A 25,878-nucleotide genomic window follows, 5' to 3' on the forward strand; every position below is an offset into this window, starting at 1 on the left:
TGTTTGTGAAAATGGCATACAAAGTACAGACACGACTTTTTTATTTTGAGAGGCGTGTCTTATTCCAGCAGTAAACCAGTGGTTGTCACAAGAATCTCAAAACTTAAATTAATTAGGGGAGAAAAACTGCGCGTGGCGGTGTGTATCTGTGTGTGTGTCGCTGTCTTTGCCCCAGGATAGGCTTCAGTAGCACCAGTTTTTGGTAGAGAGCAGGAATCTGCCCTTGTTCTCCTGTGAAATCCCGCAGAATTGGTTCTGCTCTTGGTCCTGCTCGTTCTTTTCCGGGAGCCGTTCTGAAAGTTTGAAAATCACTCTGAATCTGGAGAGCAGGGAGCTTAAATTCGATTTCCTTGTGTCTGTGTTATCACCGTCAGCGTGGGACTTGCTCATGGTCGGGAAGAAATCTGATTGAAGTTGCACTCGGAGCTGGTTGTGGGAATAAAGAGGTTGTGAAGGTGGGGACAGGCCGAGGAGTTTGCAGCGGAGCTGTGCTAGGGGTAGTAAATCTGTATGGGTTGATTTGTTCCGTGATGTACTAAAACTCCTGGCTTTTTCAGTGGCACTGACCTCCAGTGCGTCAGCGTCTGCCAGCAGCCCTTCTGCCAGCGAGTGCTGGGTTGCTGCTGGATATCGTCCTCCTGGCAGACGCTGCGCTGACCTTGCTCATACGTGCCCCTCTCCGTTTCCGCGCGGTGGTAGCACTGCGGTGTGTTTGCAGAGGAGCCGGGTGACGCGCGGAGCTCCGGGGAGCGGAGGAGCAGAGTCACCCTGCGGCACAGGGGAGAGCTGGGGGAACAGCCTCCAGCAGCACCCCGCTCGGCAGCCTTGGAGTATCAGTGACGTAACTAATGTCCAGATCGCCGCAGGCTTTGAGGAAGAGGATGTAACACTTTGTGCCTCGTGCCCTTTACAAGCAGTACGTGGATAGTGCTTTTCTGTACGTGGCACAAGAATGGGCGCTGTAGACGTAGTCATTTGGATTTAAAAAGTAACCAGCTAGTGCTCGGGACCAGAATTAAATCTCAGCTTTCCTACTTCACTGTTACACGTTGTTTTGCTGTAGGAGGTCCCTGTGTGCGCCAGCCCCTGCCGCCCGTGCTGACAGACAGCGAATGTACCTTTTGGCCACCGGATTGAATTTTGTCAGCTGAGTGGTTTGACCTTTTTGCTGTTCTCAAAGCCTGAAAATAGATTTTTCAGCCTGTAATACTTTTTTTTTGTGGCTAAACATAGGCTTCAAAGTGTTGTGTTTCCTTTGTATTTGGATCAAGTTCACTGTTTTATACCTACTGCTTGGATTTTTTTTTTTTAATGGAAGTTTGTGAAAGTTCAGCAATCTCTTGCCTTTCAAACTTTCTCCTTTGCCAGATACATGTGAACATAGATATTAATTTACAGGTTTTATACTTCCTTTTTGTAAGTAAAATATATACAAAACTAGAATAATGTAAGTATTAGGATAGTGAAAAAGAGTTTTGTAGTCTTTCAGCTGCCAGAGTTACTTTGCAAGTAACGATCTGTGCTGGTTTCTAGAGCCCGGAGGATGGTTGGCCATGAGAATGTCGTTGGCAGTGACAGATGACACAACATCCCCCATGTTCCGTGTAACAATTTTGATGATCAAATGCATGTTACGTGTGTCAGAGGTGCTCTCCACTTGTCTTTTTTTCTGGGGTTGAGGAAGGTTTGGAGAGACCTACAGTGCTGCTTAGGGTTTTGGAAAATATGTGAACAGGTATTTGGTGAAGTGCTTTTCTTGGGTCCTCTTAGAATCATTGAATGGTTTGGGTTGGAAGGGACCTTAAAGATCATCTAGTTCCAACCCCCAGTTCCTCTTCAAACAACGGACATAAAAACGTGATTCCAAATGAAGACCTGCTTTCCATTTCTTACAAGTTTAGTCAGTATTTATAAAGTTGATATTGGATCAACAACATTTGTAGAACGTTATCTTTTAATTCACATGGCTGAATATCGAGTGGCTGACATGACTGTGTAGAATTTTGTTTTACAGGAGAAGCTTCTCCATTTGGTCATGAGACTTGATGCTGTCAGAGTAGTTTTGGACTTTTTTTCTGCATCAGAACATTTTTTTAAAGGAATAGTATATAAATTTTATCATTTATAAATGGTAAAGTATATACATTTTATAGTTTTATCATGGAATCTGTGATTCTATGATTCTCTGATACAATGTTCTTTCAACATAGTTGAGTGTAAATTTAAAAATACTAGAACTGTGTGGCAGAAAATAAATGAGCAGCTGAATTAAAGGACTGGTTAGTTTGTATTATTCCACGTGGCTCTAATTCTTCAAAAGCCTACTACTGATTTTTATTTTTTCAGTAGAAAGAACATGTTTGTGGGCTTCAATCATGCACTAAAATTTATGTATCTATATATGTGCGTTCATTTACAGATAGAATTATAAAGTAGAAGTGCTATTGTACATACATGTACCAAAAATGTATAATATTCTGTGTACTCATTTTCTTAAAGAAAATTCAAAGCATTTTTGGACCAAAACTTTTGTTTAGATTACGTTACTTTTTGTTCTATATTGATGTTTTCTAAAGGTTATTCTTGAACTAAGGCACGAATTGAATTTATAAACAGGAATCCTGCTTCATGCTGGATTGCAACATGAGCTAATGTTTAGGACCGTGGGCTGCTTGGCTGGCACCATCTATTTGTCATCGTATGCACTCTTAATCCTGTTGGTGCAGATCCGTTAGCAGTGAGGAGGCTGGACCTTTGTTTTCTGGAAAGGTGCATCGTTTTCTGTCAGTTGTATAAAATCTGGATGCGATTGGGCAAGCTTAGTCTAAATTAGCTTTTTCTCAAAAAGTACATCGTTACAGGTGGACATTCAAATGTGTAACGTAAGTTTTATGAGTAGCTTTGTCTTCACGTCAGACTTACACATCTTGTTGTTGTTTCTTTTTCCTGCCTTTCCCCAAATCCATTTTATTTACAGCTTCCAGCTGATCTTACCAAGATGCATCTTACCGACAATCCTCATCCCCAGGTGACTCACGTCCCCACAAGCCAGTCGGGATGTAGCATTGCCAGTGATTCTGGGAGCAGCAGCCTTTCTGACATTTATCAGGTAAAATTGCATTTGTTTCTTATTTTTCCTTCCCTGATGCTAAACATTCAATAAACAGAAACAGCAGCTGTTCAGCCAAGACTTGCCCTCTTGGTGCTTCTGCATATCCCGGTGTTGCTCATGACTTGCCACCTCCACAGCCACACAGAAGTGAAACAAACTTGTTGCTTTTAAAAGTCACATTTTGATGATTTATGGGATCATTTTCCTTCTTTCTGAAATGGAACCAATTCCATTAAATCATTCTTGTGTTTCAAATACCTTCCTTGATTATTGGTATTTATTGTTAATAACAGATGTTCTGCTCTGCAAACAAAAGCGTGGTAATAAATGTACTCTGTGTACTAATTGACTGTAGAAATTCTCATGTTGCTTGCTGAGAAGTTGTCTGAAATCCAGAGATAGGTAATTTATTAAATATATTATCTGTAAACAAATGAAAGCTGTCTTGTGTCAAATTGCAGATCTAGTTTCATGGGGGTTTTTGTTCTGGTTGATGAGGGTGCTCATCTTGGGTTTGTCTTGATCAGTAATTTCACAGCTTTTCCCCTTCCAAGTTGAAATGTGACTACAGTACTGAGTATGTAGCAACTATTGAGCCACGATGTAGGTGTAAGTTGATTTTAGACACCTGTTCCCTTGGGTACTGCCTGGGTACTATTTTTATACATTAAACAGAGATTATCGATGTATCCTATTTACAGCAAATTATTGCTAGGTAACTTCAGAAATAAAGCATTAAAAGCAAAAATCCTTTTAGAACATAAAGTGTCTCGATGCATTTTTGTCCTATTTAATCTATTACTTTACTACTTTAGATTTGCTTGCTGCCAGGTAGGTCAGGAGTAGCTTGCATCCCTGAGAGAGCCTTTTCAAAACACTTTGTGAGTTCTTTGGTTTCTGAGAGGCAGTTCTGGAAGATTTTGTTCTGTATCTTGTTGGGTTTGGTGTTTTGTTGTGGTTTTTTTTGTTTGTTTGATTGTTTTTAATTTTCTGAGTCAACAGAATTGATTTAATTGAAGTCACGAGAACTAGTCTGTGTACTGTACCTTAACATCTCCTATATCAGGATGCTGATGGACAGTTTTCCTGACCATTGCCTGCCTGTCAACCAGAGGAGTTCGGAGAGGTTGCTCTAAGTGAAAAGCACTTAAAATATATTATTGATAAAGAAAATACCATTCCAGTAATGAGGGAATACTCTATCATGTGTGGTTAATGGCATTTGAAATGCCTTGTGTCTACTCTTCAGCAAATGCCAAAAGAGCATAATTGTTAAACAAATAAGAATTATATAAATAAAAGAAATAATGGAGTAGCATATTTATATGCGCTGTAGCATATAAACAGCAGTGAAATGTATTTTTGTACCCTAAGGAATTATTAATTTATTAATGTGAAAGTTACTGGAGATTTTGTATTAATTTGGAGGAGTGAGGAGTCTCCTTTGCGGTGGCATTAGCCCGTCGGGTTTGGCATCCCGCAGAGAACACGGACATCTGTAAATTCTGCTGAGAATTTCCAGCCAGGCAGGGTGATGTCTGAGGCTGGTTACCACCGTTAGTCTCATGTGAGATCTTCAAAGATAATATTACAGCAGTGAATGATCATAGCTACAGCGTCCTTGACCCTGAAAGACAGCGTTGGAGAATCAAGCATTTGAGAAACTGTGGGTGAAGATAAGATGTGCCACAGGCATGTCAGGAGGGGGAAAATACACCAGCAACTCACTGGGTTTTTCTCCCTTCTTATTTTTTGTAGTGAATTTTTTGTATCTTTTTGTAAAGTCTTCGCCAACTGATGCTTTGTTTTTGCAGTCAGCATCGTGTCTGTTACACGCCAAACCCTCTAGGAGTGTCATTAGTGTCAGCAGAGGAAGAGCATTTTTGAATAATTTTGATTAATGTAGCCTCGAAATGACCTTTTGAATCAATGGTATCTTAACGCTAATTTTTACAGTAAGTAGTGCAAATGTAATTCCAGAATAGGAAAATACGATTAGAATAGATGAAACAATTTTTTATGAAGATTTGGAAAGGGTTTCTGTTCGTCTGTGTACACTATACTCATCGATAGTGTTGAAATGAGGTTTCACTTGTTCCAGCTGCTTCTCGGTCCAGGATGTTAAACAGGAAACGATGAACATAAAGTTGAAGGTGAGATCAGCAGAAAAGGAGTCCTGCTGTGAACATATTGTATTAAACCCTCAATTAATTGCAGAAACTTATGAAAATAAATGTATGAAGATATTTTTCCTCCCTTCTCCTGCACCGTTACTGCTCCCTGTTGGAGCTTTCAGTCTTTATGTGGTAAAATGTACATATTGCAAAGTCCAGCTTGCTTGGAATACTGCAGAGCAGTTGTTTTTCTGTCGGACTGTAGACCTTTTTTATATTTTATTTTATTTTTAAATATAGGAAAAAAAAGTTATTCCCTACAATTTTTAAAACAACTTCTTTAATTTGCTTGAAGTGATTTTTTTTTTAAATTTTTTTAAAAATTTTTCCATTCAACCCATTTGTGACAGTAAGCTTAGTTTCAGAGCTATGGTGTTTAGACAGAAGTAGGGGAAGCTGCGTGGTTATGTGCACAGAAGTTGAAATGAGGGACTCAACTTCTGCAAACAGCTGCTTTGACCTGTAATAGATGTCCTCAGGGAAAAATTCACTCTGTAGTACCTGTTGAATTAAATGTCTTTCATGGGACAGGCTTTAAGGCATCCAGCCAGGGTAACATAGGTAATCCAGATCCTATCTCTAGGTGTAGGTGGGTAGGTCTCACTTCTACTGTAATGATTAGTTCTATCAATACCTTGTAATGCTGTTTTCTTCATGACCAACAAATTTGCATCTTTTTTTTTTCTCTCTTTAGCTCTGTCAGTGGTGTGCTTAAAGTTTCTCTCTCTCTCTTTCAAAAAAAAAATCATTTATCACTTTGGCAGTATATATTATTTCTGGGCAGCAGCATTATTGCCCAGTAATAATTCCAGTTGTGGTTCAGATTTTGATATTAAAATGGATTATCTATAAAACATGCATCAGGGAGTGGTCCTTGCTGAGGGTTTTTCTGTCAAGTCTGAAAAAAGACGTGGACATTTTCCCCTGCAGAATTGACGTGAGGGGAGGGGGACAAAACCCTCACTCTTACTATCAGGAGTCGTGAGTACTAAAATAACATTATCATATGGAGTTATTTTGGCACAGGAAATCTTCTACATGAGGCATATTTAAGACTTTTTTTCTGTCAGTGTATGCTTCTGATACACATCATAGTGGAAAACGTATCATTGTCACTAAAACTTTGCAAGGGCTAGTTCTTGTGTCTTTAGTTTCCAAGGTGTAGGCCAGTGTACAGGACATCTCCATGATGAACGTTTGGCAAACAGCTGAAACATGGTAATTGGCAAAATTTGCAGTGCTATATATAGGGTGACAATAGTGTGGTTTTAAAATAGCAAACAAATGTTTTGACACTAAACTGGTGTTCACTTTTGTAGATGATCTACGTGACACACGCCGTTTGAGTCTGTTCTGCTGCCTTTGCAGTAGATGTTCTTGCCCTGTAGACCCAATCCTGAAAATCCATATTTGTGTAAGATTTGAGGATTGCAGCTTCTGGTTTCATTTTGTAAATTAGTAATTCATAAATGTTTCCGTTAAGAATGATTTTGGTATTTGATAATGGAAACAGCTGGGGCATCATGCTTGGGAAGAGCAGCTACTTCTGCAGACAGCTTTACGAGCAGAATCCTTCCTGCTCCTTCCAGCGCTGCCTGACCTGCCAACATTTTGTCAACCATCTGCACCTAATCTTTGAAACACAATTTGAGGTCTATCCCTTATTTCATAGCTTGATTAAATGATAACTTCTTCATCAAGAAAAGAGAATATTTTTTTTATTGTCCTGTGTAGGATATACAATGAAAATTTTAAAGAATCACTTTCCTGTAGAACCTGTAGCCTCAGTATTGTTAGCTTGAGGTTATCAAAGTGGGAATTAGTACTGTGGTCTGTCTTACTCTGTCTAACCTTTTCTTCTCGGCAAGGGTCATTAGCCATTGGAAGGGGCTGCCCAGGGAGGTGGTGGAGTCACCATCTCTGGAGGGGTTTAAAAAAAGACTGGACATGGCACTTAGTGCCCTGGTCTAGTTGCCATGGTGGTGTCAGGGCAATGGTTGGACTCGATGATCCCAGAGGGCTCTTCCAACCTGATTGATTCTGTGATTCTGTCTGGAAAAGTTGATAGACGTTGTGGCTATTTAGATGAAGAAATGGTAGAAAAGTCCTTGAATAAAATGCTGTACTGATCATGTGCTGCTGAGACTCTCCAAGCACAATTTGCACTTGGGCTGAATTCCAGAACTGTTAATGTGAGCTACACAAGCCAGTAAAGTGATGTAATGTAACACAGATTTAACTCTCTATATATTGTTACCCTCCTTTGAAAGAAATATTTATGTTAAATCATTTAAGCCTTATTTATTAGGTTTACTGGCTAATTATTAAAATGAGGACAAGCTCAAAGGTCCAAGGTTGTGTCTAAAACCTGGTATTTTCCTGTCTAGTGGAAGAAGGAAATCCTGCTCATCTGTCGATGTGCTGGGGCTCACATTAGCCGATCAACATGGGGAGTGTAGGAAGATGGAGGCAGTGCAGTCTGCTGTGATTAAATCACTTAAAATGAGCATTGTTTTTTATGAGGCAAGGAAGGGAGGGCAGGAGACCAGCATGGCTGAGTGAGGACCTCCTGGTCAGACCTAAGCACAAGAAGGAAACGCAAACAGTGGAACCAGGGCCATGTATCCTGGGAGGAATATGGGGACACTGTGCGGGGTTGGGATCAGGAAAGGTAAGGCACAGTTGGAGCTGGGTTTGGCAATGTTCCTTCTACAGGTACGTTGGTCAGAAAAAGAAGATTAAAGAAAATGTTCTCCCTTCCTGCCCATAAATAAGACAGGAGAACTAGTGGGGTGGAGAAAGCTGAGGGAGGTGGTGGAGTCACCATCTCTGGAGGTGTTTAAGAAAAGCCTGGACATGGCACTTAGTGCCATGGTCTAGTTGACATGGTGGTGTCAGGGCAATGGCTGGGCTCAATGATTCCAGAGGGCTCTTCCAACCTGGTTGATTCTGTGTGATTCTGTGATACTCGGGAGTTTCTTTGCCTCATTTTTCACTGGTAGTCACTATTCCCACATCTCTCAAGTCCTTGAACTTCAAGGTGGGGACTGGGGGAAGGAAGTCCTTCCTATGGTAAGAGAAGATCAGGTTTGAGACCACCTGAAGAACCTGAACATACACAAGTCCGTGGGACCCAACGAGATGCATCCCCGGGTCCTGAGGGAGCTGGCTGCTGTAGTTGCTGAGGGCACTCTCCATCTTATTTGAAAAGTCCTGCAGGCAGGTCAAGTCCCCAGTGACTGGAGAAAAGGGGAAAAGGCTCTAGGGAGACCTTTCAGTACTTAAAGGAGTCTTTTAAGAAAGACTTTTTACCAGACTTGTAGTGACAGCACAAGGGGCAACAGTTTTAAACTGGAAAAGGGTAGATTTAGCTTGGATAGAAGGAAGAAATTTTCTACAAGGAGGGTGCTGAGATGCTGGAACAGGTTGCCCAGAGGAGTTGTGGCTGCCCCATCACTGGAAGTGTTCCAAGTCAGCTTGGACAGGACCCCATCCTTTATTTTGGAGGTTTTGTGAACATGCAGAGTATTTGATGCATTAGTTTGTCATCAGTGTCTTTGTAAAACCTCAAGGATTTCTTTTAAAGTGAAAGTGAATATTTTAAATGTGTTCGTTTAAAAAAAATAAATCTCTGTATAATTGTCTGATACTCCTCAGTGACACATCTTGTTGTTCAGATTTTTGAATTTGAACAGAAAAATGATTTGCATGCTGGCTTAAACTAAAAAAAAAAAGTGATTGAGCAACTACTCTGTGGAAATTGAAAATTTAAAACTGCTTTTTTTTTTCCTTCCATCTGTTTGGAAAGTTATTTTCATGCAATTACATCATTTAAACTTTACATAAGGAATTATTGCAAATGATTCCTGTGTGATTCTGCTTTTTGTTGCCAGTATTGCATTCTCTTTCACCGTTGCTTCGTGTGTCTGCTCCGTGTGATGTCTGTGTTGCCATCTATTGATGACAGTAGAAATGTGTCTACAGGCATTGGGTGACCAGTGGTGTTACTGAATTAGATGATTATTTCGTTAATAATACAGACTCTCAAATTGTGAAAAAACATTTTATTTACATGAATTTGCAAGGAAGGGTAAATGCTATAAAATGAGAATCAGCCAGTAAAGAGCAGTCATCCTTATCTACCCTGCCCAAGTTGCATACTCCACCTGACATACTTGCTCTGTGCCAGGATTCAAGTCCGTGTTACAATACCAAAATTAAAAATGAGATCAAATCCCTTTCATTTCAGCCACTCAATCTGCTTTGTTTTTTCCTGTGTCACACAGATGATATTTATATTGCCTGTAGTTCATTGGAGGTGGGGAGGGATAGAAGTAAAGACGGAGAACAACTGTCCCAGTATGTTAATTTTGTTTTCAGAACTTGGGATCATGATGCCTGTAGCGTGGTGTTTCTTTATGCCAATGGTACATATTTGTACCATCCTGTTACGGCAGATTTTAGTGTAACATGTTTTTCTTAGTGTTCAGAAAGGGAACTATTCTGATTTCTGGTTTGAGTTGTGGATCACAGAATTTCTTTTGGTGTGTTAGCTACCTAAGACCATAAATCATTGAACCAAAGACACTGAACTCTTTGTCTGATGGATGGTTTCTTTGCAGGCTACAGAAAGTGAGATGGGAGACGTTGATTTAACAGGTCTTCCAGAAGCACCTGTAGACTCTGAAGATGAAGAAGAAGAAGAGGATGAAGACATTGACAGAACTTCAGATCCACTTCTAGGGCGAGATGTTGTACGAGAGTGCCTTGAGAAAGAGCCTGCAGATAAAACTGATGATGATATTGGTGAGGAGAAAAAAAAAATCTTTATATAAAATGATATCATATAACTGTGTAAGAGAAGCATATCTGAAAACTGTTCAGTGAGTTAATGTTAAATGTCTGTCCTCATAATTATGAATAATGCCTTCCAGAGATCACTTTGCTCTAGTGATACTGCTAATTGAATGATGTCTCATCTTGCTAGATCTGAGAGAGTATTTGTTCTGAAAAACTAAGTATTTTAAAAAACAGTCTTTGAGATGCTTAAGATGTTAAGTACTGCAGTCATTGTGTTGATACATTGTGTTGATACGTAGCAAGGTAATTTTGACTGCCTGAAACTGTTGAATTAGTTATTAAATGTCAAAGAGAATATACTATTACTGCAGTATATAGCTTTACATAATTGTGAACTGGAAAACATTTAAGATGAAAATAATTTACTGCAGTGTTTAACTAGAAATTGGCATTAGTTCAACAGTAAAATTTGCGTTACGCTATACTTCACATTACTTCTCTCAACACTAGAAAATCATTTCATGCTCCTATCAAGCTTATAATTACTGTACTGTAAGGGTATTTTTAATTTTCCTAAATGTTTGAAGCTGAAGTGCTTTTACACTCTAGCCAGACTGCTGCTCTAAGAGTCAATCAGAACATGATCAAGAATGTAGAGCCGAGTTCCAGTTGTTGATGACAAAATGCATACTGGGCTCATTTAGCCACAGGCACTAATGGGGCTTGTAACACCACTGAGCAATTTCTCAGTGAATTTAACTGAGCTTTAATATACCTGTGGAGGGGAAGGTATCTAAGGAACCCCTGGGCCTTGCAGTCTTGATACCGATGTTTCCTTTGTCTAACAGAGCAATTATTGGAATTTATGCATCAGCTCCCTGCCTTTGCAAACATGACGATGTCTGTGAGAAGGGAGCTTTGCTCAGTGATGATATTCGAAGTAGTAGAGCAAGCAGGAGCCATCATACTTGAAGACGGCCAAGAAGTAAGTTACTGCTTACAACACAATTTGGGTGCTACAGGTTAGCGAGGGCATCGGGGGGCGAAGGGCTGTTTCCCGTACCCGCAACTCTCCCCCACCTGGAGAATTCTTCTCTCACCGTGGCCCGTACCCAAAATCCCCAAACCTCAGCCCATCCCTTTGGGAGATTCTGCCTGTGTGTTACTATCTTGTTCAAGACATCAACATGGCCGAGTACAGACATAAAACAGCATTCAGTGTGGTGTTGTCTGGTAAGTGCTAACAGCTCGAGGAGTTCATTTTGAAGATTATTTGTGGCATAGAAGAATGCATCATTTCCATTGGTAAAACAACTCTCTTCTTATAATGTATTTTTTTAAAACACTAACATGGAGAAGTATTCTTGCCCAACAGTGCAGGTGTTATCAATGTCTAAATTAGGAGCAGTTTCCATACATATTCAGTGGGAGAAGACAGATGTTCAAATTAGACAGCGGTCAGGCTCCCCACATAGGTGCTCTGAATCACTATTTTGAAATCTCTCTCTGTCCTTGGATCAAGACATCTGGAACGACCATAGCAGGTCATCCCTCCAAGAGGACTGGGTGGATTCTCTTCTCTGGTAGTGACCAAATGGGTACCCAGGGGAAGAGTGTTCATTCTCACTAAATGGTATAACTATATTGTAGCAATTAGCCCACTAATTAAAGCAGAAATCTATTCATCAGCATTCCTCCCTACTGAATTAGTTCTGAAATGAATGAAGAATGTTGAAGACTTGTTTCAATCATCTTTATTGCTTGCCTTACAGGGCACATTTTTAGTGAATTAAACGTTGCAAAACTGTGGTGACAACAAACTGGAGACTGCAAGAATGAACCTTTCTGAGATAAGAGCATTGGAACAGCTTATAGAAGTTGTTGAATTAGCTTTGCTTTTAAAATTTGGGTTTTTTTCTTCCTCTAGCTCGATTCTTGGTATGTTATTTTAAATGGCACAGTGGAAATCAGCTATCCCGATGGCAAGAGTGAGAGTCTCTGTATGGGAAATAGTTTTGGGATTACTCCGTCTCTGGAGAAACAGTACATGAATGGAGTGGTCAGAACCAAAGTAGATGATTGTCAGGTGAGATTACAATTCCGTACAACTACCTCATATTTTTAAGCGTCTAATAAAAGAAGACAGACTAATTTCGTCTTAAGGCATCATCTTTCTTCCAGGAGCAGAAGAAATGAGGTTGGTTATTTTGTGGGTCAAGGGTTCGACTGATGTTGGGTTGGTTGTACACTCTTCAGTAGCTGAAATGAGTTTCACACTGGTGGTGTGTGAGAAACAGGAGCTTCTGCTTTGTGCTGAAACGTAAGCTCAGTCCAGCCCAGTCAGGCAGTGTGTGCGACTGACCTGCAGTGAAAACAGATAAATAGAAAACAGCCCTTTCCACTTCTTACAGACTTTGTCCTCTATATGTTTCGCCCCTTCAAACAACCTTTTGGAGATGTAAGAAGGTGGCCAGTTCTATTTGTCTTCTATTTCTAACTTTCTCTCTCATGTAGTTGGGCAGAACAGGGTGGGGTTGGTATCAAATGCTGTGCTATCGTGATTGAGTCGAAGCAGCCCAGAGATGGGGATACATTCGTGCTTTGGATATTTATTAACAATCCCTTGTTGTTTGGGGGCAGTTTGTGTGTATAGCCCAGCAAGACTACTGGAGGATTCTGAACCACGTGGAAAAAAACACTCATAAAGTGGAGGAAGAAGGAGAAATTGTTATGGTAAAGGAGCACAGAGAGCTGGATCGCAGCGGAACCAGAAAAGGACACATAGTTATCAAGGTGAATTTCTTTCTGTGCTTCCCTTTAATCTATTAAACCTTTATTTATTAGTAAATAAATTCAATTTCAGTTGGAATCTAGAACACATCCTCAGTTTTGTCTGTCTTATCTCAAAAAAATTGGATGGAAGGAATTTACATTATTTTACAAATTTACTTTCATCTCCCTTTTAATAAAGTTAGACCTCTTCAGCACATATATTGAGTGTTGTGTTGGGACCACCCTTTGTGCATCTTTATGTATTGACATGTTTTTTGTAATCTGGAAGAAAAACTGTCTATTAAAAATAAAATTAAGGGAAGTTACTGATTGTTTTAGCCAGGTATTACCTATACAAAACATGTGGGCTGAGGGAAGCATGAAGATTTGATTTAAACACATTAGTGTGTTTTCTCCCAAGTTTGCCGTAACTGTAATTTGAAAAGGGAGTGTACTGTTCAAGTGGTTGTATGTTAAGATACTCTCTAGAGAGAGGCAGTGATGAGAGATATCAGTTATTTTTTGCATTTAATTTTTAAGGCAACACCCGAGCGACTCATCATGCACTTAATAGAAGAACATTCTATCGTGGATCCAACCTACATCGAAGATTTCCTTCTAACGTACAGAACATTTCTAACGAGCCCCCTGGAAGTTGGAAATAAACTCTTGGAATGGTTCACAGTGGACAGCCTCAGGGATAAGGTTGGTTTGAGTCTAAGAGATTAGTGTTTCTGGTGAAAATATCTCCAAATTGATTCCTTCTTGTATTGCTGATAAACTAGGATTATGCTCCAGCTGGTTTATATGAATTATTCTAAAGCAAAGCATTTTTCAGTAATATCAAGAAAGGATTCTCCTGTGTGTTGTATGCATATAATGTACTATCCTAAATTAGATATGACACTGCTTCTCCTCTGCAGGATGATAAATACTGTTTTCTATTTAATTTAAAGATGTAAATGCCAGTCTCTGAAATCCTTTTTCAGCAGAAATTCAGGGAAATTGTGTTAGTGATCTCCTGGACACACCATCTTTCTTTTCACAGCAGCATTGTGCTTGTTTTCCATAATTCTCTACTGTAGAGCTTTTCAGTGTATTGAGCACATTTTGTTTGAGCAGCTTATTATGAACTCTCTACTTAAAATAAACTCTGCTCAAGACAGGTGCAGTTGATAAAAATGCTTCCATAAATAGAGCCAGGTTCAACTCGGTAACTGCATGCACATATGCATGAAAAATGTTCATAGTCTGGAACTTGTATCTGCATACAATTTGTTGAAAATTATGGGAGTAAAATTCTTAGCCAGCGGTTTTATGTGGTCTGACTTAGTCTGTTGGGTTTCCTTCAGCTCAGAGTGCTGTATTTTTTTTTGCATAGGAAATTGTCTGGGCTCTCTTGCTGTGGTTACTGCTTCTCTTCTTACCTTTTTTCCATGCTGTTCATTTTGGCAACTGCTGTTTTTTCAGAAAAGGAAAGTAAAAGAAAACTGTCTCAGCAAATAGAAGAGGAAATTGTTTATTTTTAGAAGAGAAACTGCTATAGACTAACCTTTTCTGTAACATGGATGGATAAAATAGTTGTCAGACTGACTTTATCATGAATTCTCTAGCACGTACAAAAGCAACCTGAACAATTAACAAGAAGTTCTTAAGAGAAAGCTTTTTGTTATCACAACGTACTTCCTAGAACTTTCTTTAAGGAGATGATTAGGGTGCTTTAGAGTTAACCGAAGGTGGATTTGTGCACCAGTAAGTACTGGGTGATGTAGCCAATTAGGTACAAAAATGTTTGGTTTGTTATTTTTCATTTGTTTCCATAAATAAAGGAAAAGGGAAGATGATTTCAAGTGTAAATGTCTTCTGCTTCTCTTGGTTAGCAGATGCAGTTATCTGTCCTATGTTATCCTGCCATGACCTTGTATTCTTTACTTACAGATTAAAGCCTATAGGAGAAGGATCATAGGTACCTTTATATGTACATAATTTTTTCTTTTTACAGGTTACCAGAGTGGTCTTACTGTGGGTGAACAATCATTTTAATGACTTTGAAGGAGACCCTGCTATGACTCGATTTCTGGAAGAATTTGAAAAGAACTTGGAAGATACGGTAGGAGCAAAAAATACCTGCCATACTCCTAGTGTTAACATATTCTCATTTCCCAGTGACTAACACATTGTAGTCTCTATGTCTAACAGTCAATAGATGGCTTTTAACATGGACATATTTGTTCTTACGTATATATTTAGATATAAAGCCCATAGAAAATAGTACATATAGCACTAATTTCTGTGGTTTTTCATCACTGCAAGAGAGGATGAGGTTTATTTAGTGAGATTTGGATACATGGCATCATAAGTCCTTTTTCTGCAACTTGTTTTTTTTTTTTCCCCAACTGTTGTTCCATTTCTAGTTAAAAACACTGCACTCCATTTTGTGTCTGTTGTGTTACAGAAAATGAAAGGACATCTCAGATTGCTGAATATTGCCTGTGCTGCCAAAGCGAAATGGAGACAAATCACCCTGCAGAAACCTTCTAGAGATTCGCCACTGTTCTTCAGCCTCCTTGGAGGAAGTGACAAGGGGTTTGGTATTTTTGTAGAGGCTGTGGAAGTGGGCAGTAAAGCAGCAGAAGCTGGACTCAAGCGTGGTGATCAGGTAAAAAACATAAAGTTCATTTAAGATATTAATCTCTTTATTAAAAAAAAAAATTCCAGTTCAACCAACTGTAGTGTTCCCAACAAACAGATTATGCTGTTTACTGAAAGCAAACAACTGGCTGGTATTGTATTGTGAATGCCACAGTTCAGCTTCAGTTTCCATGTGTTAAATGGGTTTCTATTAAATAGTTTTCAAAATATTTAAGTATCTCAAAAACAGAATAGGGAAAGAAAGCAAATTGTGGTTATTTTAGGAAACTTTCTGCTCAGAGATACAGTTAAGTTGAAGGCATCAGATAGTTTTGTTGGACTGCTTCCCACCTAGGGACTGGGCCTGTATTACTGCCTTTGTAAGTCTGTTGTAAACGGTTATTCTCCTAGTAGTCTCATTTTTATTTCTTCTTAAAGATAATGGAAGTAAACGGGCAGAATTTTGAGAACATTACCTTTGTAAAAGCTCTGGAAATCTTAAGGAACAACACTCATCTCTCCATCACTGTAAAAACAAACATTTTTGGTGAGTAGACTTTATATGTAATATATCTTTGTGTAATTGAAGAAAAATTCCAGTCTTTCTGGCTTTAGAAGTGCAATAAGATTCCACCTTTTTTTTTTTCCAACTTGCTCTGGAAGTGAAAAGTTGTGCAGAAGTCCCTTCGTTGTGCCTCCATTTGCTTAGATAAGTTCTTGTGTGCCAAGGGCTGCGTGTTGGGTGGCACAAAGCCAGCAGAGCCAGCTCTTTACTCCCCGAGGAATCCTCAAACGACTGTTTAAGCAGCTTTAGTGTCCCTTCATGTGATATGGCTGAAACAGAGCCAAGGGATCTGGGCCAAAGTATTTTTGCCAAGAAACAGCAAAAATGTAAAACTGGGCTTTCGTAAAACTTTTTATAAAGACTGTAAGAATGATGGGATAAATTACCTTTATATCTCAAATTGAAAGGGGGAAAGTGGTATGACATAGAAATGTTGGCTTTTAATTGCCAATGGGAATATAAACACATAAATACCTCTTTAAAATCTCAGTCAAACCATCTGTTCTTTTTCCATAATCCTGTTCAGGCAACAGAATAACCATAGCTACAGAGAGAACGAGACTGTGCACAAGATACAACTGCAGAGGAAGGAGCTATCTGAGACCTTCTGATGGTCTCCTTTTATTGTCTTCCTCCAGTTAGCTGCCCTTGTTCACTATGGATTTTCTTTTCAATTATTATTTTGTGTTTATCACTGTGCAGGTAAAAACTTTCAAGATCCTAGCAGGTGCTTATTAGCATAATTCCAAAAAAGCATGAAACCACCACGGTAACTGGTGGTCCGGACTAATGTGAAGTGACATAAAATAAAGCATAACTGTGACTGAGACAGGGATAAATTTGCATTATATATGTAAGCAACATACATTTATGAGTAGATTCTAATCTCTTCTCTTCCTGCTAGCTGATAAAATTTCAGGGTGATGTCCCTGATACATTTTAATGAATTTATATCTTGAAGCTTTTTTCAACAGCAATACCTATTATGCTGTCTTTAATTGAGTGCTAAGTGCTGACAATGAGCAATTCCCGTTCTTATATTTGAATCTATATTGCGAAGGCTTGTAGCCTTAAATTTTGTTACATAAAAGAAATGGGCAGTTTCACTGGGACCTTCTATTCAGAAAGGGTTATTAGACATTGGAAGGGGCTGCCCAGGGAGGTGGTGGAGTCACCATCTCTGGAGGGGTTTAAGAAAAGCCTGGACATGGCACTTAGTGCCCTGGTCTAGTTGCCATGGTGGTGTCAGGGCAACGGTTGGACTCGATGATCCCAGAGATCTCTTCCAACCTGATTGATTCTGTGATTCTGTGACTTTCTATACAGAAGGTCCTGGTTGCCTTGCTCGTAGGGGCAATCTGAGAAATCGCTCTGTACAGTTCTGCATTCTCCCACTATCACCATATTTTTGACAGAAAATATTGAATTTGACTTTTAAAAAGATGTAAAAAGATTTTAAGAAGATCTTTAAAAAGTAATTTGTGTTGATAAACCAATTTGAGCAATTTGTTTTCACCTTTTATAGTGGGAAGACAACCAAAGAAAATAAACACTATATTCTCCATGGAATTATATCTTTGGGGATGGCGGTGTTGGTAATAGACTGGCTTAGTTTGATAAGTGCAGTTGGAAATTTGATGTGGCTTCTGTTCAGTAGTGTTACTAACAGCAAACAAAGGCAGTTTTGGAAAATATCAGTCTATCTTGTGGTTATTCTTGAGGAAGCATCTGCACTCCAGTACCTAAAAGATGCAGACAAAAAAGTCAATAGATATGTAGAGCTGATTGCCATGAACGCAGCATTCCCTTATTACCTACCCAGTAACGGCAGACTAGGGCTGTTAGATGAGCTACAACATGTGCTAATTTCGAAAGTAGTTAGGAGAACTCTGCTATGCAGAACGTTTGATTGTTTCTCTTGAACATTTAGGGGTTATTCTTTTTGCCAAGGTAATCAAAGGCAAGACTTAAATGGGAAAAGACCCACACTCTTAGAATCAGAATTAAAATGCAGTGTATTACCTGGCTTGTAACTATTTGGGTCGCTTTTTCTGCAGGGGTATGAGAAGCAAGAGGTTTGAGGGGAAAGAAGAATTCACTGTAAAGTTTTAAGTGTGCAGAGGTAAATCACAAGGGTTGTGTCTTCTCTTACAGTGTTTAAGGAGCTGCTCTGCAGGATAGGACAAGAGAAGAATGGCATCCCACATATTCCAAAAATTGCAGAAAAGAAAAACAACCGTTATTCCATCCCAGATATGCCTGGAGATGTGGAACAGATGTTTCCCCGTGAAAAAGGAAACAAGAAAATGAAAGCAAACACTGTATCTGGTGGGAGAAACAGAATCAGGAAAATCTTAGACAAGACCCGATTCAGCATCTTGCCTCCAAAACTGTTCAGGTTTGTCAGACTCTTCTGGTGAAACAGTAATTGTTCCTTGCTAACTTGTGATATTTTAGTTGCTTGGTATCTTCAGTCGTTATGTCCACGTTGCTTGTTTTTAAAAAAACACGGCAAATCTGACCCATAATTGCAGAACAAGACCAAAATATCTTTTCTCTCCCAATGAATGCCTTCAAATACGCCTTTCCTCTCTCCTTGTTTTAAAAGCCTGTCTACAACATGTAATTAAAACATCCGAGTGCCATTATTTTTCCTAGTTTGATTCATCCTAAGATGAATATAAGGAGCTTGATGCACATAACTGAAACAAACTTGTTCTGCAGTGACGGTAGCGTGAGCCAGTCGCAGGACGACAGCATCGTGGGGACCCGGCAGTGCAGGCACAGCCTGGCCATCATGCCTATTCCAGGAACACTCTCGTCCAGTAGCCCCGACCTCTTGCAGCCTACAGCCAGCATTCTGGATTTCTCTAATCCTTCAGGTAAACCAGCAGCATTATCTTGATTTACAGGATGATTACAAGGCAGCTGGTTGAGAGGGAAAATTACACCTTTTACCAGCATCAAACACACCGAGTGCAGTTACCTGTTTGTCTTGTGGCCCTGACAGGTCCAAACTGGAGATCTGCTGAAAATCCAAACTGCCTGAACCTCTCTTGCCTGCTTCTTTGTAATGTGACACTTGGCTTGTTTTTCCAAAGAAATGTATTTTGCCACCTCTGAGAGTCTTTGATTTATTGGAGTTTAGCAGAGCTCTGGTGGAAGCAGATTGCCCTTGTCTGCACTTTTCTCTTTGGCCATGTCTTCCCAGTACCAGTACACCTGGTGAGCTGGCTTCTCCATCCACCATCTTTGGATATATATTTCAAGCAGTATTGTGGGTAGAATAGGAGTACCATGGTACCAACATAGTGATATTAATGTTCAGTGTTTTACAAACACTATGTATATTCAACTGTATGTCTGAAAAATGTTTTGAGATGTGTAGTCTGTGCTTTCATTGCTGTTACTGTAGGAATAGAGTTTATGGGGTGGCTGCAGGAGGCATTTGTTTTATATGCAGCTGCCTGTAAAGATGTCAAGTCAGGATCTTGTTTCCCTATTTCAAGTGTAAGTTCTGTGCATAATTACATAGTCTGTAAAGTGCCTTGTGGCTATGGCTTATGTTTATGTAAACTTGCAGATTTCCCCTTTAAAAGGTTTGTACACAGATATATCCTATCAAGTGCATAAATAACCCTAGCAAATAAGTTCCTTTTTTGCTGCAAACCCAGGTTCTTGCTGTCTGCGTGAGCTACACACATATTCTCTAAGAATCTTCATTTAGTGCTGTACAAGTTACTGCATAATATGAAATGTGGATAACTAGTCCTTCTTACCTTTACTTTGTTTACTGTAACAAATGTTTTTGAATGGCAGAGAAAACCAAAATATTTCTCACAGTCTAGTACATACACTTGATAAGTTTTGTAAACATCTAAATCTTGATTTGGTGTTGACACAGTTTTTTTTCTTTTTTTCCTGCCTGCAGCTGTTGGGTTTTACTGTAAGTATCCTGACGTGTAGCATCCTGTGGACCTTAATATTGCATGGCTTGCCTGTTAAATTTAACACTTTCATACGTTGCATTGACATAGTTATTACTGTTAGGGCATTAGATAGTCCTGTGCACTGTAATCTTCCCTTAAATAAAACAAATCCCCAGGTTCTCTTTACGGGCACGGTGCTGTGCTGAGGCTCAGACCTGCATTTTATTCCCGTTTCTGCCACTGGCACACTGAGTGACTTTTGGCAGGTTACATCTCTTCTCTGTGCCCTTGCTTTGAAGGAATGAAGTTGCTTACATCCCTTTCATAGAAACTGAAGTTGTAGATGATAATGCACTTTAAGATTTAGTTTGTCCTTCTGTTGAACTCTGTATAACTAAAATTATGTGCATGCAAACTTGAAACGTGTTTTGTATTGTCACCACAAGCCGAATAATGCATAAGAAAATAATTTTTATTAACGTTTTATTAACGTTTGCCTGCTTAAAAGCAAAGTCCATGAAGACAGACGTGTTCGTAATATGTTTCCCTCACCTGTTACATTAAGTTTTGGTTGCATGGTGATTCCTTTTCTTTTTAGCCCTCTTGGTCATCACCTCCCTGCGGGACTCGCTGCCCTACCTGGCCATCCGGGGGCTCCCTGCGGGTGGCAGGTCCCAAACCTCAGTCCACGGATTTGGCACTTATAGCTGAGGTTATTGAGGGCCGGTCAGAGCACCGTGGGAGAAGTGAAGGGCTGTTTTGGAGGCTGTTGCTGTAATAATGAACCACATCTGCCTCCAATGTGGTTTATGAATAGCTGCAGGCTCTGAAGACGTGGCTGAGTGCTCAGTGAGAGCCTCCCACCTCCTCAGGTCTGCAGAAAACTTGTGAAGTTTTAGTCTTCAGAGTTTAGGGAGGTGCTTCCCTGAGCTTTAAATTAGTGTGCACTCTGACACTTGACTTTTTTTTTCCCCCAATCAGTTTTATGTTGAAAATCAAGTCTTCCGTAATAACTAACGGGGTGAATTATTTCCAATCAAGCTGTAGACTAAACGTGTGTTTCTTTAGATATTTATTTCCTGCTGTAGGCTGCCTCGGATAAAGCTGTTCTCTGATGCAGTTATAATACATAAAATGTGCTATAAATAAGTACACTCGCCAAAGAATTAACTGCTGGCAGCAGCTTAGTTCCTTCAGGGTGAGAGAGCGAGTGTAAAAGTTTGCAGCTAGTTATGGGAGCAACGAAATCTCCTTTCCTCTTCACGTCCTCCCGCCCGCAGCCCGTCCCCGCGTGCTCGGTGGCTTCCCGTCCCTGGAAGAGAGCCCTGGCTCGTGTCTCGATTCTGGCTCTCGCAAAGACAAAAGAGCCAAAGGAGGAATGATGCTGCCAACGTTTTTGAGACACGCTGAGAAGGATGGTGTACAGCTTAGTAATCTATCTGGATGTCTTGTATTTTGATTGTGGTCATGGGATGCTGAAGTAATTGAGTTGTGGAAGCGCAGAGAGGAGGAGAGTCCTCTTCTTCCTCTCCAAGTTGAAGGAAACGACTCATTTTAATGAATATTTACTAAGTCCAGCATGGCTTTTTTTTCTTGCTAGCTGTTTGTTTTTGTTTGTTTTCTGGCTATCAAATGAGCCAGTGAATGACCTTTTCAAGGGAAAAGTAACTTCATGCATTAAAGATGTTAATTCTGTTATTTTAGATATTCCGGATCAAGTAATAAGAGTTTTCAAAGCAGATCAGCAGAGCTGTTACATTATCATCAGCAAAGACACTACAGCCAAAGAGGTGGTGAGCCACGCCGTCCACGAGTTCAACTTGACGGGAGCCCCGGAGACCTATTCCCTCTGCGAGGTGTCTGTCAGCCCCGAGGGGGTCATCAAGCAGCGGAGGCTCCCGGATCAGTTCTCCAAGTTGGCCGACAGGATTCAACTCAACGGACGGTAAATGTTACCCTTGTGATTCCGCTTTGGCTTTATTTGCCTTTTAGGATTGAAACACCCAAAAGAAACATCAGGGAGGGATGTTTTAATTAAAATAGGTGCCTATTAGAAGAACAAGCAAGTGAATGTCAGTGACTTACACTTCCTACTCCTCTTCTCTTCCTTGTTTCACCTTCCTCTTCCGCACCCAAAGAACTCCTCCCCAAATCTACAGCAACCTTGTTTGATGCCAACTAGGTTTAGCAGATCAGGATAACTTATATAGCAGCTTACACTGAAAAAGAAAAAAATTATGTTTATTCTGACACTTTCCACATGTACTTCAGGATTAAAGCATACAATTAATTTCTTTCTCAGTGATGTCGTGTTGCAATGAACTGATACTAACCTGAGATAGTGTGTTCCATCTTTATGTAAACTGTTATGAATGTTTCTGAAATGTTAAGTGCTTCAGTTTTATCTGATGACCTGATCCATACCAGAAGAAAGTTTATTAGCTAAAGAATTCTTTAGTCTTCTTCGCTAGGCAACAGAGGGAATTTATGAGAAATGAACTTTTGTATATCTGAAAGTGATCTGCTTGGGACCATGGAAATGAATTTTCCAGATACATTTTCATTTCCTGAATACTGTGTGCTTCGTGTAAATATTAATACGCCACACTAAATTTATGTTAGAAACCGCACTACATTTGTGTAAGAAATGGAGAAATACATTAACAAGAGATTTCTCAGGACTATGTGGATTTAAAATGTTATTTCACTGCTGAATTTACAAATGGAAAAGTAACCGACCTTTTTCTGAAGGTGAAAGCTACAGCGTGTTACAGAGTACGGTACAGAAAATCTTAGCGAAGAGGCAGATTAAAACAGCTTTTGAAATTTTTTTGACTTCAGTAATGATGGTATTTTATACTCGCTAAAGGACAAGGTTGTGTCCTTGCACTTTGCTGTCCCTCCTTGTCTCTGTCTTTGCCTCTTACTCCGGGTTGTCAACAGTAACACTGAAATGCTCTCACGTGAACAGCCCTGCAGTGTCAGTAATGTCCACGTCGATTGGTGTAATTCAGTGGTCACAAACCCTCTGAAGAGCAGCTCTGATGTTTGGTTGTAACTCCATTTTCTTTAGGTATTATCTAAAAAACAATATGGAGACAGAGACCTTATGCTCGGATGAGGATGCTCAAGAGCTACTGCGAGAAAGCCAAATTTCCCTCCTGCAGCTGAGCACCATTGAGGTGGCCACTCAGCTTTCCATGAGAGACTTCGAATTATTTCGCAACATTGAGCCTACAGAATACATCGATGACCTTTATAAGCTGGACTCCAAGACAGGAAACGCTCACCTGAAACAGTTTGAGGACGTCATAAATCAAGAGACCTTCTGGGTTGCCATGGAAATCTTAGCAGAGCCCAACCAACTCAAAAGAATGAAGATTATTAAGCATTTCATTAAAATTGCCCTCCACTGTCGAGAATGCAAGAACTTCAATTCCATGTTCGCAGTTATAAGGTAAAGTACTTCCCATTCTGTTAATCTAAATGGAAAGAAAAGAAATAGGTGTATCCCCAACAGGTCACTGATGGTGCTGGGTGGTTTTAAGGGAATTACCAACCTTCTCAGCACCAGCCTGTACAAAGAGCTGTGTTGTCACAACAGTCTTTTCCTTCCACAGCCTCAGAAGTTCAGGCTTGTTGTGGTGGTTGATGTGACCATCTCTTCTTTAACTTATCAGGGAAGGATTTGCACAAACCCACTGTTTGATGAACTCCAGAAGCCTGCCTGAACATTGCTGTCTTTTTCTGTGATTCTGACACCCAATTTCCCTTCTTTTTTCAGTCGTTGTTACTTTTTCAGTGCACTGAGTCATATCTGCGATGATGAGATTACTTTATTTCTTCCTTTCATTGTAAGGACTTCCTCAAATCAGTCTTGTTTTAGTTTAATTTTCCTTTTCATTCTTTCCTGTCATGTGCTTGCTTCTCTGTTTTTTTTTTTCCTCTTCATTTGCACATTTAGACTTTCTCTTCTGATTTATACTACATGCTGCTACTTGAACAGTGTAAGTTCAGCATTTCCTTATTTGTAATTATACTATACCCAGGTTTTACTTTAATAAAAAAAAAAGGCACTATGATGCATCAGACGAAGACCCTGGATTCATGCTGTATCCCAGCACCAGCACTATCTTTGAAAATACCATTTTAAAATATTTTCTTCCATGTCTAGCCAGTTGATCAACTGGTATCAGCTCCTGTTTAGTCATTCATTAAAGAGTTCATGAATTTCCTTAAAGGCTACTGGGCAGCCGTTGGGGCTGTGGTTATTTATTACAAGGTGAATACACATGTGGATATGGAATCTAGTTCCTATATTCTTCCTAATTTCTCATGGTTTATTGGAGGTGGAGAAATTATTCTCTCTACTTCTCAGTTAAGTCTAATCAGGCCATGACTGAAGTGGTCTTTGGTTTAAAAAAAAAAAAAAGCAAAATAAGTCAGCTTTTGTTTTACCCTTATTTCCAGAGGAATATGTTTTGGTTAGCATATGCCACAAGCGTTCTCTTTCTTGCCTTGAGTTACATATCAGTATGATGCCATATGTTCCATGAAATAGGAAGATACCATCCTAATGTAGCATGTAAAAGAGGAGCTGTGTGGTGGCATATGTTTGATTTTTCATGTGAGAGAAGGCTTTGTTTGTGATTTGACAATAGTGTAGAGAGAAATCTGTATAAAAAAATTAAAAAAATGCAAAATAAGGCTTTGAGGCTTTCAAAACAAGAAAAAAATCTTCTTACAGTGGCAAATTCAGTAATTGTATGATTTTGGATCTACTAACAAATGCTGGAGAATATCACTTTCCAATTCTGCAGCTACAAGGACTTTGTAATCATTGTGAAACTTCTTGAGCAAAGTTGGTGACAAATTATGATAGGAGGATGAATATATTTCATTTTTTAAATTTTTTTTTTAATTTCATGCAACTAATTCTGGATATATTTTTACTTAATGAGAAATGAGGGCACAATAACAGGTTTTAGCATATCTGCTGCTTCTAATTCCCAGTCTGGTGCTCGTTTACAAGTGCTCCAAACATACTTTTGCTTGGGATAAGCTGGGCACTGTTCTCACTCGCTACTGTAGCCATGTATTCACCTCATTAATTTTACACCCTTTTTGTCCTTATTGTGGTATACATTTTTACAGGAGAGAAGTGGTTCTTAAATTGAATGGGCATCAGTACTGTGTTAGAGGGGTTGTTTTGGCAGCCTAACTTGAAATTTGTTCCTTGTGAATAGGGAGCAGTCGTGCTTTTTACAGCTCTCTTTCACTTGCTCACAGGAGTGAACAGCAGAGGTTTATTGGGATGAACTTCAACCTTGGGAAAGCTATTTTTAATCCTTAAAACAAAAAAAACAACCCTTTAATTCCTTATGAAAGGTAATGATTCTGCTGACAGCTAATAATGACATATATCTGCCTTACAGTGGGTTAAATCTGGCACCAGTCGCTCGTCTCAGAGGCACTTGGGAAAAGTTACCAAGCAAGTACGAAAAGCACCTCCGAGACCTTCAAGATCTTTTTGATCCATCTCGAAACATGGCAAAATACCGCAACATCCTGAGCAGCCAGAGCATGCAGCCTCCAATTATTCCCCTTTTTCCTGTTGTCAAGAAGGATATCACGTTTCTGCATGAAGGTAATGTCAAGCAGAGAGAAATAATAAACTAAACATTGAATATGCTTTAGTGCTTTCAGTGCTCTGTGATTCAACAAATGTCTAAAAGAAGCTGCCACCAGTAGGATGCTTTCGATGCGTCCTTTGTAGGAGTAAAATAAGACAGAACTCTGAATGCCTAATGGAAGAGACTCAACAAAAATTAAAAATTAAATGCTTATTTTTAATATTTTAAAAGCAATGCTTAATCTTCATCATCTGTCCTAAGG

The 25,878-nt window shown here is 39.5% G+C and overlaps 1 protein-coding gene across 9 annotated transcripts in view; it reads left to right on the forward strand.

Annotated features, from left to right (window-relative positions):
- Positions 1-25,878, forward strand: part of RAPGEF6 (Rap guanine nucleotide exchange factor 6) — a 156,615-nt gene that overhangs the window by 68,354 nt on the left and 62,383 nt on the right. For 6 of the 9 annotated variants that reach the window (XM_068408499.1, XM_068408500.1, XM_068408506.1 and 3 more), the window contains 14 exons: positions 2,978-3,109; positions 9,909-10,092; positions 10,935-11,071; positions 12,014-12,172; positions 12,727-12,879; positions 13,399-13,563; positions 14,861-14,968; positions 15,314-15,517; positions 15,928-16,036; positions 18,209-18,452; positions 18,779-18,936; positions 19,986-20,000; positions 21,688-21,928; positions 23,057-23,440. In XM_068408499.1, coding sequence (XP_068264600.1) covers positions 2,978-3,109; positions 9,909-10,092; positions 10,935-11,071; positions 12,014-12,172; positions 12,727-12,879; positions 13,399-13,563; positions 14,861-14,968; positions 15,314-15,517; positions 15,928-16,036; positions 18,209-18,452; positions 18,779-18,936; positions 19,986-20,000; positions 21,688-21,928; positions 23,057-23,440 — 2,393 coding nt within the window. Of the gene's footprint in view, positions 1-2,977; positions 3,110-9,908; positions 10,093-10,934; positions 11,072-12,013; positions 12,173-12,726; positions 12,880-13,398; positions 13,564-14,860; positions 14,969-15,313; positions 15,518-15,927; positions 16,037-18,208; positions 18,453-18,778; positions 18,937-19,985; positions 20,001-21,687; positions 21,933-23,056; positions 23,441-25,878 lie in introns of those variants that run through there. The other 3 variants (XM_068408501.1, XM_068408504.1, XM_068408508.1) reach the window with 3 other exon arrangements.

The sequence above is a fragment of the Nyctibius grandis genome, chromosome 10 (assembly GCF_013368605.1).
Source record: "Nyctibius grandis isolate bNycGra1 chromosome 10, bNycGra1.pri, whole genome shotgun sequence".
In the NCBI taxonomy this organism is placed as follows: Eukaryota; Metazoa; Chordata; class Aves; order Nyctibiiformes; family Nyctibiidae; genus Nyctibius; species Nyctibius grandis.